The sequence below is a fragment of the Crocodylus siamensis genome, chromosome 13 (assembly GCF_052110815.1).
Source record: "Crocodylus siamensis isolate JL-2025a chromosome 13, ASM5211081v1, whole genome shotgun sequence".
Classification (NCBI taxonomy): Eukaryota; Metazoa; Chordata; order Crocodylia; family Crocodylidae; genus Crocodylus; species Crocodylus siamensis.
The window spans coordinates 18,288,955-18,307,462 of record NC_143407.1 but is presented as its reverse complement, the minus strand read 5'-3'; the positions used below and the strand labels follow the sequence as shown (position 1 = coordinate 18,307,462).

General features: G+C 45.7%; 1 protein-coding gene across 1 annotated transcript; it reads left to right on the top strand.

Annotated features, from left to right (window-relative positions):
• Nucleotides 1–11,030: 11,030 nt before the first annotated feature.
• LOC149854039 (C-C motif chemokine 4-like) lies at nucleotides 11,031–15,216 on the top strand. The gene is made up of 3 exons (XM_090026192.1): nucleotides 11,031–11,125; nucleotides 13,187–13,301; nucleotides 14,813–15,216. Exons 1-3 carry the CDS (start codon nucleotides 11,053–11,055, stop codon nucleotides 14,916–14,918), a joined length of 294 nt encoding a protein of 97 aa, XP_089882318.1. The 5' UTR covers nucleotides 11,031–11,052; the 3' UTR covers nucleotides 14,919–15,216.
• The last annotated feature ends 3,292 nt before the right edge of the window (nucleotides 15,217–18,508 follow it).

Below are 18,508 nucleotides of genomic sequence, written 5' to 3'. Positions count from 1 at the left end.
GCCAATTACTTTTACCTTAGGGGCAGACCTTGTGTGACCCTAGTGACAGGAGACGTGGTCAGGCAAAGGGTCAGCCCCTGGTGTACTGAGCTTGTGTGCTCCATGAAGGATGTGCAGTTTTGGGTGTCTGTAATGGTGGGGTACAATATATGTAGAGTTGCTGGTTCTGCAGGGTCTTTTGTCTTTCAAATCCTGGGTTCCTTTCTTTGTTCCTGTGTAAGGTCTGTGGTTCCTGGATGAATCAATGCAAGATGATGGCCCAGTCATTACAGGCCATTCAGTAAAAGCCTGCTACCCTTGTATTTCAATCATTCCCAATCACTTGCATTCATCCAGGAACCAATTTACATGGGAGGGGTACATGAATCATACAGTTGCAACACAGGGGATGCAAGATGGAGGCTTGAAATACAAAATGGAAACTTGACATGACTTTGGTTCACTTACAAACACAGACCTAAACCAGACAATATCCATATGAGCCAATAAAAATCAATACGAAAATGATAATAATACAATATACAACAGTAAAAATCAATACAAACTTAATATAATATAAAACTGTGGAGATCCAAAACCAAAAACTTACTACCAAAATAAAAATGTTTAAAGCTTATCCTAAGTCTGAGCTTGCTTATGCTTATCTATAGGCAATAGAGTGGGAGAGAAAGAAAAGTCAGAAATAGGGAAGGAAGGAAAGGGAATGTGTATCTATCATATATATATATATATACACACACACACACACACACACACACGCATATGTGTGCGCGTGTGTGTATGTGTGCGCGTGTGTGTATGTATATATATGTATGTATGTATGTAGTAAAAAAGAAAAACTGGGGGTTTTGCTACATATTCCCCCCCTTAACATTGGCCCATTTGGGATGATATCACTACACCATTTGGGCTAATAGTTTAGCCTCATCTATTTTAGCATAAATTGTCCGTAGGCTAGAAGCCAGTTTGCAGTATAATAACAGGGCTAGAAATGTTAAGATGATCATTATAATAAACAGTGCTATGATGGGGTTCATCATTAGATTTAAGACTCCAGTGGCCATGGGGGATGAGCCCAGGAGGGTTTCCCATGGGCTATACCGGGCTATACCAAGTGATCTCTTTGATTTTGTTAAGAACTTGAGTAACCTGGTTGTTATTAGTTTGGTATAGGTTTTCTTGGCTTGGGACTGTAATGCCTACAAAGCCTGTTGGAGCTCTGGGTGCTTGATGGAGTTCCTAAGGGCTTGGGGAGACATGCCTAAGTGGACTGGGTAAGGTTGGATTCAAAGAGGCTGTATTGTGGGGTGATTGACTGACGTAGTATGTTTTTCCTTTTGTACTGTATATCACACCCAGTGATAGACCTGACATTACATAAACAGAGGTTATGTTGCAAATTGATGATGTTATAAAATTCCTTCACTGTGATGGAGGGGCATAGAGTGCAGAGACAAACGCATCCAAAACCAATGTTCATGAGTAAGGATTGAACACTGGGGTCCTTAAACATTACATAGGGACAAATTGAAAGTCAGGGTCAAAACAGAGGGTTTGGGATTGTAGCATGAGTTCCTCTCAAAGAAAACCAGAGCCAGTATCTTCGCAGTCATTGACAGCAATAGCTTTAAATTGGCCATTAGGTTGTTTTAGGGCTCAGTGTTTACCTGTTTGAGGGATCATGAGCATGTCATTGATCCTGCTTCCCAGTGTTAAAATTGGAAATACTTAGTCTATTTTCCCCCTAGCCACCCCCATTTTTATGAAATTGTTGGACTATGAATTTGGATTCAACCTGAATTGTATTAACCAGTTGAAAGAGGTGAACTGTGAAGGCTGTTCGGTTTCATTTGCTAATAGGTGCCGTAATTCTAGGGGAATGTGTCTTTCCAAGCCTTGGAATGTGATACATTTAACCACATCCAGGTACCATATCTGGGCCTGGGTACAGATGAAGGCAAGGGAGGTGTTTTGTCCTAGGGCAATGATAGCTTCAGTTAAGGTTTGGGAGTCTTGGGAAGCTATTTGGGTTATCCACTGCATGAGGGACATTATAGACACACTTAGCTGAACAGAGCGTTCAAAATTGTCCTTCATGGGTCTCTCCAATTGGTGGAGCAAATTTCCAATGGTTGCTAATCTGTTCCGGAGCACTTCTGCATTTATGGTGTTGAGGATACTTGTGCCAGTCCCAATTTCTCCCAATACTGTGTCCAGCGACTGTCAGCATTGTGAGCCACTGGATTTGGAGCTGGTTGAAGTCTTATGTGCAATTTGCTGAGCCCATGCCTGCCATCCAGCATTCAGTGGAATGACATAGCTGGCACACTGTAGATACAGCTGGGTGATACTATGGGATCGTAAATCAAGGGTGATATTCCATAATGACTGTATTACATTGGTTCATAAAAGCTTACTGACGTCTTGCTTTACTACAAACGGTCCCACCTCGTGCTTCTGTGCCTTTTCATAATAATAACAGTATCTGTGGTTAGGGTTGGGGAGTCCTTGAGACCAGAAGCTTTCCAAGTCCCTGAACTTGATAGGGAGAAATTGTATATTAGGGTGCTACAGTTGACCAAAGGGCATTTCCCAGGGCTGCTGGTGGCATTGAGGGTAAGAGTTATGGATTTAAATCTTGGGTGGATGAGGTTAACAGTCAGCTGTCTTTGTGGGGAGCTGACAGTCACCTGGGCTGGGAGGCTTGGATTTGAGCTATCGCTACCCCAGCATGCCTGGATGGGACGTTCTACATCTGGCAATGGACTGGAGAGGTTCCATGAAATGCAGGAACAGGTGGGTGGTGAAGGTGGTGTTAATGAAGAGGGGGACGACGTGGTTGGAGTAGGGGTAGGTGTGGATTTTGGGGGACCAACTAAACTTAAACACCAGGATGTGCCCATAACATCCCCTTCCATTCCTCATCCAGCCATGTATTTCCTGTCCTCTTGAGATAGTGATGTTAACCACCCTCCATGTGTTGTACCCCTTAGGACCACTCTGGACTCCCCCCCCCTACCCCCCCCGGGTTAAGACCTATTCTAGCACAAAAGGTGGGATTTGGTATTGATAAAAATGGTATATTTGAAGGGTTTGGAGAGTGTCATTTCAGGTAATGAATTTGGCAGTATTTTCCACATGGGTGTGTCCCATTGTCTGCACCCTGGTTTTGGTAAGGTAGGGCGGGGTGAATTCCAGATGGCTTTTACACTATTTTTACAAGCAGCTATTCCCAAACAACAGGTGATTCCATTGTTGTGGATGGTTAGTTCATTATTCAGACAGTGGAGGTCACCTGTGAGTGGGGTGACCCACAGGCAGATGATTCCCCACAGGCTCACAGTTTTCATGATTAGAAATAGGAATAAGGTTATCCAACCAACCATTGTTTTGAGGGAGACATCAGAAAAGCGGGGGGCGGGGTGAAAAATTAATTTTTATTTTATTTATTTCCTACGGCGGTTTTGGCCTACTGCCTTTGTCTGCCTCAACATTGAATACAGGCACGGTTCAGCCCGCTCAATGCATATTTACCACGACCAAAGCCGTCCTTCTTACTATTCAAGAAGGTAGGCAGCAAAGAGGAGAAAACTGTCTTACCCAGTCCCCTGGCTGTTTCTTCTCTGTCGGTGGATCCTGGGAGTAGACAAATTCTGTTGAATCCTATTAGGATAAGGCTGGTTTTCATAGTTAGCTCTACCCTGTTCCTTTAAGCGGTTTTAGTTGCGACACATGTACCCATTTCCCTCCATCCCCCTTATCAATCTGTACCACAGGTAGACTTAGCTGATTGATAATAGCATATGGCCCAACCCATTTAGATTCCAAGGCATGTGCCTTTTGGGTTTGCTAAAGGTACATGAGTGGTTGACCCACTTCCCACAGCCTGGGGTGCTGAGCCAGGTGGCTATGGCTGTCCATTCACAGCCAGGCTTCTTGGATAGCCTCACTAACTTGTATTTCCTGCTGTTTGAGTTGGTGAGGAAGTTCCTTCACTCAGTCAATAATATCAGTGGGCTGTGGGGAGTTGGGGCTGTCTGAGTATTGGACCAGTCCAGTGAGGAGCAGAGCCATGTGTTTACCAAATAAGATTTGGTAGGGCTGCAGACTTGTTCCCAAATGGTTCCCATTTCTTAAAGCTGCTAGTATTAATGCCAGCCTCAGATACCAGTCAGTACCAATTTCATTAACTACCTTTCTTAATGATTCCTTAATAGTTCGGTTCATGCGTTCCACTCGTCCTGATGACTGAGGGTGGTGAGGGATATGCAGTTGTTGCTTTATTCCTAGGGCCTGTAATAATTGTTTTATCACTGATTCTGTGAAATGCAGACCTCAGTCAGAGTCAATGATTTGGGGGACCCCAAATCTGCAAATAACCTCTGCCCATAGTTTCTCTGTAGTGGCTTCAGCAGTGTGGGTTTCATGGGGAACTCTGCAACCCATCCACAGGAGTCTATAATTACCAGTAAATACTGGTTTCCTCTGGCAGTGCACGGTAGTTTATCGATATAGTCCATCTGTATTCTCTGCCATGGACTGACTATCTTTTGGTGTAGGAGGGGTCCTGGGTCTCTGAGCTTTGCCCCTTCTCCTGCACAGCACAAACATCCCTGCACTCATTTTCTTGCATCCTTAGATATCTCTGGCCAATGGCCTATCTCTACTACTCTAGCAGCAGTGGCCCTTGGGGTTTCATGCTGCAGGTTATGGCAGGCACTGATAATTTCCTCCCTGAGTTCAGGGGATGGGACCAATCTAACTTCCCCAGTTTTTTGATTGACTGTGTAGTCCTGCTGTATTGTCCACTCTGTGTAGCTTGAGGACTTAGTTTGTACCGCGGACATGTTTTCTTTAGCTTTTTCCTTTGCAATGGTATCTGCTAATTGGTTCATTTTGGCTTCTAAGGTGTTGTGTTGGTGTCCTTCTATATGCTGAATATGTAATGAGGAGGGATATTTTTGAATCCACTCTCATATTGCTTGCCAATCTTCCTTTGGGCAATATCTTTACCATCTGCAGTATACCAGTTTCTTTTACTCCAGTTGCAGATGCAATGCATTAGGGTTTTGGCATAGAAATCTGAGTCAGTGTACACCCATAACTCTCCTCCAAGGGGGTGCTGCTACTCGAGTAATTCCTTGATAGCCCTTACCTCTGCAGTTTGAGCTGAGTAACCTGCAGGCAGGGGTCCCCTATTTGATGCTCATTTAGATTCACCACTCCATACCCTGTGTATCTCTTGACCTTTTCAAAACTGGAGCTCCCATCTGTGAACCAGACATTGTCAGGCTGATCTCTCACTGCTGGATTTTCATCCAGTGGCAGAGCTTCAGTTATCCCAGTGCCTTCCTGGCCTGGGTTCACATCAGGGCACTCATGCCTTGTACCTTCTATTAACAGGGCATAGGGAAGTGAATCTATTTCGGCTTGAGTTTCATGTCTCATGCCTCTCCCAGTTAAAAACAAAGTCCATGGAACAATCCAAGTATTAGAGACCTTGGACCCTGTCATTTTCCCTGACAGGATATGCTTCAGGGGTGAATGATGTGTTTGGATGCTTGCTGGGGCCATTTCAGTCAGTCTTTCAAATTTCTGCACTGTGCCTACTGCAGCCAACCGCTCTCTTTTACACTGGTTGAAGTCCACCTCTGGCCCAGTCAGTTTCCGTGATTCGTAGGCTACAGGAACCAGTTTGTTGTCTGAATCCGTTTGTAACAGGAGAGCTGAAAGGGATGTAGCCAATTTAATCTGCTGTAACCTATTTATTATAAAAGGGTTTGGCTGGGTTTGTGTATGCTAGTGCTGGTGCAGTAACTAGGGCTTCTTTTAGTAGGCAAAAGGCCTTTTGCTCAGTCTCCCCCCATTCCCATTTCACCTTCTTTTTTTAGCAATTTCCAGAGAGGCTGTGTGATTTCAGCAAACTGGTGTATATGGGAGCGAAGGAAGTTAAACCCTCCCAGCAATACCTGTAGGGAGTGGGGATCTGTGGGGACTGGCATGTTTGATAGAGCCTTGATCTTATGCAGGTCTATCTTCTTCCCTTCTACCCCCAATCTTACACCTAAGTACATCACCACCTGAGTCACTAACTGGGTCTCTGGTCTGCTGACCTGAATCCAGTTTTCTGGATCAAAGCCAGCGCCCTTTTGGTCCTATTTGTGACCTCCTGCTCTTGGTCCTCCCAGATTAGAATGTCATCCTCGTAGGGTATTACCTTGTCCTGGTCTGTTTTGCTTAGCTTCTGCAACATGCTCACCACATGGTGATGAGCAATAGCTGGGGCATCATGGAAACCCTGCAGAATGAGTGTAAAGGTGTATTCCTTTCCCTTGAAGGTAAGAGCAAACCTATTCCAGGATTCTGGATTTAAGGGAATAGCAAAGAAGCAGTTGGCTAAATCTATAACAGAGAACCACCAAGGACTTCCTTGCACTCTGCTGAGCATAGCTGGCATGTCAGCTACAATTGGAGCCATAGGACATGTCCCTTTATTAATGGCTCTATAATCTACAGTGAGCCTCCATGATTCCTTGTTGGCTTTAAGGACAGGCCATATTGGGGAATTAAATTCTGAGTGGGCTATTCAGTTCCAATTGTGAATTTTTGTCCCTCAGAGCCTGATTTTGAAATTCCTTTTCCTCAATTTCAGAGGCTCTTTGGGTTTTTCTTCAAGTGCTGTTTTCACAGCATGCTACAGTAGCCAAACTGCAGTACTGTGCTGTCTCTGGGCTGATGGCTTTTCACAGAGACAAAATTTCTCAAATTGAACCTCACTATCATTCAGGGAGAACCCTGGAACACACACATCCTCCCTCCAAGGAGAAGGATCCCCTTTCAGGATCTCCCTGCGCAAGAGGGATACCTCTTCCTTTTTCACCCATTTTGCCCCATGCTTACTAATGCCTGGCATGGGGGTCTTCTTCCTGAACATACTGGTTACTTCTGAGTCCTACCATAACAACAATGACAGTGACAACAAGGAAAGTGCTGTGGGTGCCCAAGCCCCTGTAACTGCAGGAGTTCCCCTTAACAATGTTGACCCTTCACTGAGAATTTCCACCCCTCTCTGGAGTGAGTTCTATAATGCTGACCCTTCACCGGGTATTCCCAACCCTCACTGGGGTGAATTCCGTGATGCTGAAGCACACTAACTGGCCCAACCCACACTTCTCACTCACGCTCACTCTCACCAACACCCACAATATACCTGCGTTCTCCACCATAAATAATGTTGCCCTGAGGGGTCAGGCCAATGTTCAGGGTCTCAATATTGCACTGTTAGATGAGAGGGCATGGTGTATAATTGCACATGTACACATAAAATCAATTAAGCACATACACACCCCAACTAGGCATACACAGTCACCGGGCTCACATACACAGAGATTCTCACAGCCCTGAAAGCAGACAGACTGTCTAACACAACAAGGCCAAAAGCAGCCTGGGAATCAAGGAAATACATACCATATTGCCCATAACAGAAGATAAATGGAACCAGTTAACAAGGCTGCAGAGTGGGGGGGCTGAGTCCCAGTTTTGAGGGAACAGACCAAATTAGGAGAAGGTCCAGAAAGACCAAATTAGTAGGTTTGCATGTGATAAGCTATGTGGACTATGATGACAACACAGAGAGGCCAGCCAGAGACAGCCACAGACCAAAAGTCATCAGGAGTCATCAGTAGGGAAAGAGAACATGAAAGCAGAGACTTTAGACTAACAAAGAGTCCCTCCCCATCCCTCCCTGTCCCTTCTCCTCTCCAAGAGGGGTCCCTGTCCCTCGGGAAGGGTTCCCAAGGCTACCATGGATCAAAGGCATATAATCAGCCTGTCTCATGCACCTCACTGGAGGGGTGGTGTGGACCTTGGCATCCCACCTCCAGACTGCTGACATCTGACACGTGAGAGAGAGAGAGCCTCAGAATGGAGACTGACAGATGTACTTTGACTCATCCCTAGAATTTTTAGATATATAGAATTACTTAAATGTCTGTATTGGGGTTTTTTCTGTTATCACTGTGTATGAATAAACTTGCCTATTATCAATGGAAAGGTTGTGGTCGGTCTGCGAGTGGGTTCTCTGAAACAAGGCCTCTGCGTCCTAAATCCAGAACCAACACCAATGATCTCATGAGGTCCTTTCCAGATGGGCAGCTATGGTCCAGTTGCTTAAGATAAGTTGTAGGTAAAATAATGGAAAAGGTGATGTGGGATTAAACTGGTAACAGAATAAAGAAATGGGATCAAACCAACTGCCCAGCTGATTGTGGGGACAGGATGGAATTTTCTCTCCAGGTCAGACTGGCAAGTGTGAAACAATCTCACTCTGCCTGACAAGTTGTCAGGAAAACTGCTCATACAGATACAGTCTGCTAACAGTCAAGGGCTTCTGGGTCACATGCTACCCAACATGGAGGTAGAGTAGTTACTTTGGTTGAGAACCCTGCTTGTTGTGACCAACCTGTCTCCATGTTCCCCTGTCCATACAGCTATGATAACAGCAGCTGCTTGGGGCAGACAAGTCCATTGATGCTTGTTTTTCAGTCTCATACTAAAAAGGCAAATATCTTCAATATGCTCTTGGGAAAATTCACCCAGTAACTTTAGTGGATGAAACCCTTTTGGACTAAAACTTTAAATGGGGGCTCTAAAGCCCTACCAGACTGGTGGCCATTTATTTGTGACATTTGGTAAGGTCCTTCATGGTGAGATGATGTTCTTGTCTACACTGTCTTATCTACAATCTCATCAGTCCTACATGTGGAGCATGTGTCAGTCACTTTGACAGCATTAAACATTCTGTAATCCCACCAGAAACTGATCAATCTATCACTTTTGGATATCAGCTCCATGGGTGAGGTCTAGGGAGTGTCTGATGACTGAATAATGCCTGAAAACTTGGGCAAAAATTTGCAGGACCCCTCTCTCAAAAAAGAAATCAACCCCCCCTGTTCTGGACTATACCAATGCAAAAGGGAGTGGAGAAGGACAAGGAAATATGTAAGTGCATTATAAAAGGCCAATGCAATTTTGGAATATAGAAGTAGGTGAGCAAGTGAGGAGGACTAAGAGGAAACCTGAAGTGCTGGGTCTTGCTAAACTGTGTGTTTTTCCTGATGGCCAACAGTTTTGATTATGAGTGGCAGGTACTTGTTTGATTACACAAAGTCCCATTTCTAAGGAAAGGGTGAAGTTTTCTCACTACTGTTGCTTACTAGAGTTTGTCATCTTCCCTGCATTTAATTTTCTTTCTTTCTTTCTTTCTTTCTCTCTCTCTCCAGCTCTCCTCTTGAAGCCAACCCCCTGGGGAGCCAAGACAGGGATATATATGGAATCGGGAGGACAAGGACAAGCCAGCGCACATGTGATTTAGACTCCATTAAAGCCCATTTCATCATTGCCTCCCCCAGGGTCTTATCTGATCTTTCACCTTTTCTAATGCTTTTGCTGCTGCCTCTGTATGGATTTTCCCATAACACTGGACTGGTCTTCGAAAGGGGCCTCATAGTTTCCACAACACACATTCTCTCCCTCAGCCTCCCTCACACTCCTCTTACTCTTACTCTAACTGGGTGGGTGCAAATAGCTGTGCTCATAGTTAAGATTTCTTAACACTTCCCAAGCTCTCCTCTTTTGGGGATGAAATTTCCAAAGCCACATTCTCCAACATAATTCAGAAATGGATTTTACAATTTGGCAGGGATATTGCCCTTATTTCAGGTAAGTATTCTTGTGGTTCCTATTAAAAACACCCAGATTTAGCCACTTTATGAGTCTGGCTGCACTGATGAGATATTTCTCTCAAGCTGAAGCAATGGCTTGGCCCTCTGTATGGCTGGGCTTTCCTACTGCTCCCCTGGGAATTCTATGGAAGGAAACCTGTTAAACTGACCTTGGCTTTGGCTGAGGTGGGGTGCAGACCATGGCATGGTCCAAGGCCTTGCATGGAAAGAGGCACTCATCTTGAGCCATTGGCTGCCAAGCAAGGGTCATTCACAATTTGGGGGTCTTGCTCAGTTTGAGGGAACATAGCCACAAGGACCTCCAGTACAAGTGCCAGGAGCATGCATGGTGATCCTAGGGTGCTACAGTTGTGTCCAAGCTATGCCCTTAGCCAGGCAGAAGCTTTGCATGTTTCTGGCATTAACCCTTATGTGATTACATGATCTTTAAATATTTCCTAGGATTGGAGGTGTCACATTAAGTTGGGCCTTGTCAAGTTGATTATGGAAATGAACTACATGGAAAGAGATAAACAACCACCTTGGTATGCAAGTATCTATTGGGAAACTATCAGCAAAAGAAACTGAAACACAAAGTCAGGGAAATGATTCAACATGTCTGCATTGGCAGTGCTAATAAGGGTTTGCAAAGACCATCACTTAGATCACCAAGGTGTTTTGGTAACTAATCCAGTTGGAAAGATATCTCCATATATGGATACAGAAGACATTTGTTCCCTGGCATTCCTTGAGATAGGAGAAAAGGCCATGGCAGATGGTCAAGAACTCATATAATTCCCACATGCAATTTCCAGTAAAAACCTTTTTTATGCTGTTTTCAAAGTGAAGAAGCAGAACCATTCTGTGAACTCTCCCTACCTGCCAGACCAGATAGACCTTATGTATCTCCAACCCAAAAGTGCAAATGCAGATGGGCATCCTACAAGATGCAGAAACCAGGTGGAAGCATAGAGTGGTTTTGCAGGGCAAAAAACCTAGAAGCAATCAAACTCATGACAGAAGTAATGTTTAGTGTTAAATTAAGGAAAATGAAGCAAGAACGGTACTGGGAACACTTTAGAGAGCCTCCAGCATGGGAGTCTGCATGACTAGGGGCCAAGACGATATGTCATTCCCACTGAGGATTTTTGAGGAAGAAAGTAAATTTCCCCACTCCCTGCAGATTGGGAAATGGATCTTAGCCAGTTACTTTCCCTCCATGCATGCATCCTGGAGCCAGGTCCCTTCCATCCACCCACAGGAAACCAGCACTGATGGCATCCAATAAAAAACAGAACGGAAAACAGCTCCAGTCAGAAGAGTTCTTACCATGGCAAAGGCAACTGAGCTGGTCTTCATACTTCTTCTGATGGCCACCTTCTGCCTTCAGAGTTTGGCGCAGAGTAAGTACAGCCTCCCTTCTCCTCCCTACCCTCCCACCCACCCACACCCACCCTTCCTGCATCAGGTCAGAGGGATTTGGGTGTGAGGCAGATGGGATGTTTCCCACCAGGATGTGGGGGGAGGGTGCAGAAGTCTCAGGCTCACTGGTACAATATAATGGATGAACACCCATTCCAATGTATTGGATCCAAGACCTAAGGTGGAATTTGCACTTTGGGTATTTAAATACTTCAGCTCATCAGATGGTCACATTTCCTGCCTGCTGTCTCTGCCAGCACTGCTCTGAAAAGTGAGACTCCAGCCAGCTGAGGGACTGTATGTCAACGACATTGCAGAGCTGTGGGTCTCTTTCCAGGTTATGCAAATGCAGCTGCCTCTGACAGTCTCACCAGGACCAGGATTTCTGCCCTGAGAACTGGGCCAGTTGCTGGGTGGTCAATGGCTGGGGTAGATTTAAGGTAGTGAATTTGGCTCAGTGATTGCCCTGAAATTATAAAATAACCACAACAATAACAATAGTAGTAACAGCAATAAGAATAGTGGTAATAATAATAAACTTGAATGAAATTGAAATGATTACTTTTTTCTCCCCTGGCACCCAGTAACCAACTGCTTAGGGTATCTGTCCCCCTGCTGAGATGTTTGATGACTGCCTGTGGAGATTCCAGGGTCCACAGCCTACTATCAGGGAAAATGCCCTAACCACCATGGAGCAATATGGGCTCAGACTCTCCTTGTGACTGAAGCAGTCCCATCCCAGATTAGTCCACAGCCTAGTGTTCATGAGACTTCCAAGGACAGGCGAAACCTCCATGAAATCCCCCCAGTTCCAGACTCCAAGCAGGGTTTCCAAGCTGTCTCATTCCTCAGAACAGAGTCCTAACTGATGGGTTCCAGGAGGGTCTGGGGTAGACATTCTTATATTTCTCCTGCTGGGGACCTTCCACTTGGTAAGAACTACTTCAGGACCCCTAGAGATTGGAAATGGCACCACAGACTGGTAATATCTGCATTCAGTGGGACACCAGGATTCCAGGCCCCGCACCACCAAACAGTGAAGTACCTTATGCAAAGTGAAACGGTGTCCACAGGAGAGATTAAGAACACTCTCCCCACCCCTAACACACACTAGCAACAACCCCCAGTGCTCAGGGTAATCTCATGGTGATGTGGACTTGAATCTCTTTAGGAACAGGAAGGAATTGAACATGACAATAAATTAATATATTAGAAATAAATTATTTCCACACAAAAAAAAGCTGTCCAGTGCTGGGCAGCTCAGGGTCAAGGTTGAGGTCACTTTTCCAGGGGAGTGCAGCAGCCGGGCAGTGTCCACTAGCAATAGCTTCCTTTGGTCAGTGAAGCCAGCAGGGGTAACAATCCAGTAACATATGCTTTCCTTTGCTTTCCCATGTCCTCATGACAAGGTATTTAAGAGAAATTACAGATTTCTTTGGAATCTGACAGGCCATGGCATGAGCACTTCTGCTATGCCCTTGAACTTGTGACCACTGATCCTGGATGCCTTAGAGCCCACCCCACCCCACACATGTTGATGACACACAAGACTCCTTCCCTGAAGTCAGTGGGGCCAAGCCTCTCCCTGATGTAAGCATACATGGGCCTGTTGATTTAAACAAGGCTACTCTGCTGCCTGGGATGGGTGGCAGAGTGAATCAATGGCTACTGCTCCTAGAGGCATGAGTTCAGTCTCTGCCTGGGCTCATCCTAAAGGCTGCCCCCACTCATACTTAAACCTGAGCTCCTGAGTGTTAAATCAGTAGTTTGGCCCCAGACCCATATTTCCTCTTGAGAGTTGTAGGTCTAGATTCTTTTTCTTATGCACACTGTAGGGAGGGATGTCTCAGTGTCTGCAGCCACTGTCAATACAGCCCTCCAAACTGAGGGGAGCTGCAATAAGACATTCAGGGAGGTGACTGCTGTATTCCAGCCCCTCCATGAATCCACTGCTCCTGAGCTAATGGGAGGTCACAAAGGAGACCTGGAGAGTCTCTTCATGCCAAGGACACCCTGATATGAGCTATTTCCTTTCACACTAGGAGGGCCAGCTGTGCCAGACAAGTGCTGCTTCAAATTCCAGAACACAAAGATCAAGAAAGCCAACATAGCAACCTGTTACCCCACAAGCCCCGAGTGCCCTCACCGAGCCATGATGTGAGTATCTTCCAACACAGGGCACAGCTGCTGGGGAGTGGGGAAAAGGTTGGCAGGGGGAGTTAGAGTGAGAGTCTGGGGCCTCCTAGCGTGGGAAGGATGTTAGTGCAGGTTGGCATTACCTGGAGCAGGGTCACTGGGAGGCCCCAGACCACCTGCCACAGAACTCAGATTCTCCCTGCTCACCAGGCAGTGAGGTTTACCTGGTGTCGTGACAACTCCCCCAATGGGTCCCTGATCAGCAGCCAGCCCTGACGTGCTTCCCAAAGGAGGCTCCAGGGTACTGGGAATCCTGGTCCCAGGATGGCTCTGTGAATAGTCTGTCTGTGGGTGTTAGAGCCACAAAGACCCTGCACAAGCCTGAGCACCAGGGCCAATGCTATTGCAATCAGTTTCAACAGAATTGAAGATGGGAGCTGTTGTGGGAGAGCTTCTGTCTCCAGATAGTTCAGTATCTGTGCCTTGGCTCTCATTGCCTCAGTGTAAACCAGGAGGAGCCACAGCAGTGTCAGTTATACAGGACAAATCCTTGGTCTGAGAGGGAAGAATAGGCTCTTTACTGATATGGGAAGACAGGGTGATGTGCAGCCAGATTTACCTAAACAATAATTAGGGTCAGGTTGCCAAAGACTCAGCACCCACAGCAGAGCCAGCCTTCCAGGGCAACCCAAGATCTGGGTTGTCCTGCAGGGCCAGCCTGGGCTGTGAGTCAAACCAGGCCCTGGTGATTTATGCCCGAGGTACTTGTGAACTGTCCTTCCCCCCATTCCCTGTCCTCACCTCACGGGGTGCAGACAGAACTGCAGCTCCCATCTGTAACTCAGAAGGATTTCTGCAAAGCATTCTGAGTTACAACATTACCCCAGACCAAACAGAAGTTCAATATTGGTTGTGGGGGGAGGGAAGAATCTAGCTGTGGGCTGGGAGCCTGCAGCAAGGTTCCCATAGCAAAGTCCACAGCTCTTTGCCAGTGCTCGCTGTTTTCAGAATGGGAGGAGAAAAGGGAGTGGAGGGAGCTCATACTTGGGGCTTCCCAGCTGGTGCTGAAGGGTGGGGTGAGGTATTGCAGCCCCCACCAAGGTAGAGTGGATGAATTGGAGTCTTCCCCACCTCATGGGTGCTCCAAAGTACCCACCCCATGCTCCTGGGAGGGGTGAAAAACCTCCAGACTGGACTCCATCCACTGCCTTTCTCCCTTCCCACTCTTAAAGCAGTGATAGGCTGGCAGCCCTGCAGACACAAGTGACAAAAGATGCTGCATTTTGAAGTCTTTATCTGATACCTCATTGAATGAGAAGTCAGAGTTTTACCTGATCACCCATTTTTTAAGCTGTCTGCAGCCATGCACTTGTGTTTGGTCATAGCTATAGACAGCTTTCTGTGGCTGGATCAGGGAAATATTGTCACTTCTGTCTGCACCCTTGTTATCACCAGAATGTTGCAACACATGCTTAAATGACCATTGTTTCACACACAGCTCTTGTTAACTTGTCTCATTCTTCTCCATGCAGAATCCAGACTAAAAGGGGCCAAGAAATCTGTGTAAAAGCCAATGCTCCATGGGTGAAAGGATACCTAAAATTGCTCAAGATAAAGTCCCTTTCTAGTCCCAGCTAGATGCACCACCAGGAGAGCATCTTGGAGACCCACCGCCTGCTATAACTCATGTGCTGCACTGCACTTGTCCTGTGGGCATGCAGGGGTCCTTCTAGCTTGATTCTTATGCCTGTACCATGAAACATACTCAGCCTATAATCATGTGTGCCAGCCAATCTGTCATATATGCATTTGAGTCCTGGAAGACCTGGAAAGATTGTCAGCCGCTTTCTTGTACCCACATTGAACTATAGCTAGATAGAAAGTAAAGTGATATTATTTGTGTATGTAAGAAATAAAGTTGTGTGTCAGATACAGAGCTGCACATTGTACCTGGAGCTCCTGACTGGGTGTGTCGAATACCATGAATAGCAGGGCTCTAATTTTGGGGGGTCTATGGGGGCTTCTGGCAAACAAACAGCAAACAAGCATAACATGGATGTCAGTGAGAAAAGATGGTGCTGTGTCTATCAAAGAGGAGCCCTGGTTCAAAGCAGGGCTGACCAAGGATGTTTGGACATTGCTGTCCAAAACAATCCCTCAGCACCACTATCCAACAGACAGTGCTTAGGGATCATTAAAACACAATTAACCCTTAAATGAATATGAAATACAAATGAAGACAATTCTGTGTCCTAAAGTCAAAGTTTCACTTAAATACACACAACTCAGTGTCTTAAAATTCAATGGCTTGGACAATTTGGTACCCTAAAATCAAAATGCAGACAACTTGGTGTCTTAAAGTTGAATTTTTGGACAACACAGTGCCCTAAAATCAGTCTAATTTTATTAGTACAACAAGTATTATCTTAACAGTTTCTATATTCAGAGAGCAAAAAACATGCAGTACAATCATCTCACCGAATCCCAGATGTTACTCTGATCAGCAGAAAAGGTGGCCACTCAGTTCCTGGAAGCAAAGGATATGTCATGGGCTGGGACAGTCCAGACAGGTGTTGAAGACTGGATTTATGATGATGAACTTTCTTACTCCCCCTTTTTATGCTTTTCTTCAACTTCACTCCTTTAATGACATTTGGCTTTTGGACTGGTCTCTCTGCAGTCAGCATACTGTCCATCCTCTATCCTGTCGGCACATTCCTTTGTCTAACAGACTCATTACAAGCACACCTCTTAATTTGGTCTTTTTCTTACTTTGGTCTTACTTTGGTGGTTGTCTATTTGTCTCCCTTATCATCTTTCATTAATATATTAAAATCTTCCATCCTTCAGATTCAGCTGGGTGGTGCCAAGTTCAGTTAACTGGAGCTAATAACAAAGCCATTACTATGCTATGTTAAAAGAACATCTCACAGTGATAAAAAAGGAAAGATATAATATAATGAGCACCTAGGAGCTCTACAAAACAACTCACAGCCAGCTAATAATAAAAAACAAAAAGTTAGTAATGACAAAACTTAAGCAATGATTAAATAAGACTAAAATATAAAAAATATTATAAGCAGATGCAAATTCAAAACATCGATATATATAAAGGGCTTAGTCCATCTGCCTGTTGGTCTGTAATGCTCTTTAAATGCGAAAACTTGAAAACTGTGAGAGAGAGAACATTTGTGTCTTCAGAGAAATTTTTTTAGTGACCATGTCAGGATGATCCCAACTTCCAGAATTAGGAAGAAAGGGGCCAGGGTTGTTTCTACTGAGCTCCTCCCAGGAGAGTGCTGGGAGCCCGGCACAGCTAGAAGGGCAGAGGAAGGGGCCAGCTGAGGAAAAGCAGGAGCTAGGCTCCCAGCTATTGTGAGGCTACTGTGAGAAGACAATTAGATGCACAATGCCATCAAGAAAGGCAGGAGGGGTGAGTCCTGGCTTTGCTAAGATGCTTCTGCTACCAGAGCCCATGGACATGGCCTGCAGGATTCATTGTATGGGGTGAGGGGTAAATCGGTCCAGGCATGTGGAGGCCAGGTGGGGATGAGGACGGGGCAGCTCGGGGCTGGGACACAGCTGAGCACAGCCTGGGCCTGGCTCAGCATGGGGCTCGGATCCATCTTGGGATTCCTAAGCAGCAGTGAGTGACAGAGATGAGCCAGGAGCCACAGCCCTTCCTGCCTGCCCTGGGAGATCATGAAGGAAATATTCGGTGATAATTGATCCCTGCCACACGATCTGGATGATTAACCAACTGTTAGCAACCCAAAGGAATATCAGGTAACCAACCCTGGTGGGATATTGGGTCACAGAACGAGGAAGGGATTGGTGTCTCCAAATGTTCAGCCTATTTTATTTAAGTTTTGCACATACTTAATTTATTTAATAAATATAAACAGTAAAATCTATGTCTTTGTTTTTGTTATTTGAAATTCATCCATCATTCTTGATGGGCAATTAATTAGTTAAACATAACAAGCTACCGTTAACATTGCTGAAATAGATGCTCTGGGCAGGGAATGGGGCAGCAATGGACATCCAGCCTGTAGGGTACTGTATGGGGCTAGCCCCTGTAGGGGTCGTGTTCTCTGCTCCACACCTTTACACAAAGAGGCATGTCCTGTTGGCTGTGATGAGCTCTGAGAAAACCCTGTCCCACACTTGAGTCACAGTACCTACACTTTGGGCTGTGTCTGGAGACTTGGTCCACTGCTCAGTTACACTTGACATAACTCTGAAGTGACTCCACTGAAGTCAGTGGGGTTACAGCAGATTAACCTCCCTGAGTATGAGCAGATCTGTCAGTGCCCAGCAACAGGGCAAGTGGCCCAGACTCTGCCAGGGAAGGGCTGCAGCAGCATTCAGATTCCTGTAACGAACTGTCACCAGCCAAATCCTCACAGGATCCTGTACTGGCAGCCTTGGACTGTATAGCATTCCACAAGCATGATCAGGAGTCTGGCCTTCTCAGACACTCCAGCTTACCAAATAAGCCATATTGGGCTGGAGATGCCACTAGCTGCTCTGCCACAGGTCTGTGCTCAGATGGACCATGGTGCCATAGGCTTGTACAACTCCAACTCTGGCAGATTCCATGCAGGCCAATGCCAGGTGACTTCTTCCCTGTGTTCAGTGTTATGGGAGGGACACCAGAGACCAGCTTGTTGTTAAATTGTTATGGATAGGTGGATAACAAATGACACGGGTGGTGTAAGCAGCAGAGATTGGAGTGAGACTCATACACACGTGGCTCAGCCACACTCGGACGTCAGGTCCACTGCTGGAGTTAGAAGTGCTGTGAGCCACTTTGGAAACATAGAATCATAGAGAATTAGGTTTAGAAGGGACCTCAAGAGATCATCTACCCAACCCTGTGCTCAAAGCATCCCCAACTAGCTCATCCCAGCCACCCCTTTTTCTAGCCAGATCTTAAAAATCCTCAAGGATGGAGATTCCACAACCTCTTTGGGTAGCCTGTTCCAGTGCTTTACTATCCTACTAGTGAGAAAGTTTAGCTAACCTAAACTTCCCTTGCTCTTTGATCTGTCATCTGCCCCAATGAGAACAGTTTATAGCTCCAAACTCTTTGGAACTACCCTTCGGGTTCTTCAAGTCTGCTATTAAATCTTTCCTCAATCTTCTCCTCTCCAGATTAAATAAGATCAGAATAAACCCATAAAGAGAGAATGTCCATAGTGACTCATACACTTTTTTTCCCACTG

Excerpts from the sequence above, each read along its gene's own strand:
- LOC149854039 (XM_090026192.1), top strand. The coding sequence starts at position 11,053 with ATGGCAAAGGCAACTGAGCTGGTCTTCATACTTCTTCTGATGGCCACC. Across the intron at positions 11,126-13,186 it reads CCTTCAGAGTTTGGCGCAGA|GAGGGCCAGCTGTGCCAGAC; the intron begins GTAAGTACAGCC and ends CTTTCACACTAG. Across the intron at positions 13,302-14,812 it reads TGCCCTCACCGAGCCATGAT|AATCCAGACTAAAAGGGGCC; the intron begins GTGAGTATCTTC and ends TTCTCCATGCAG.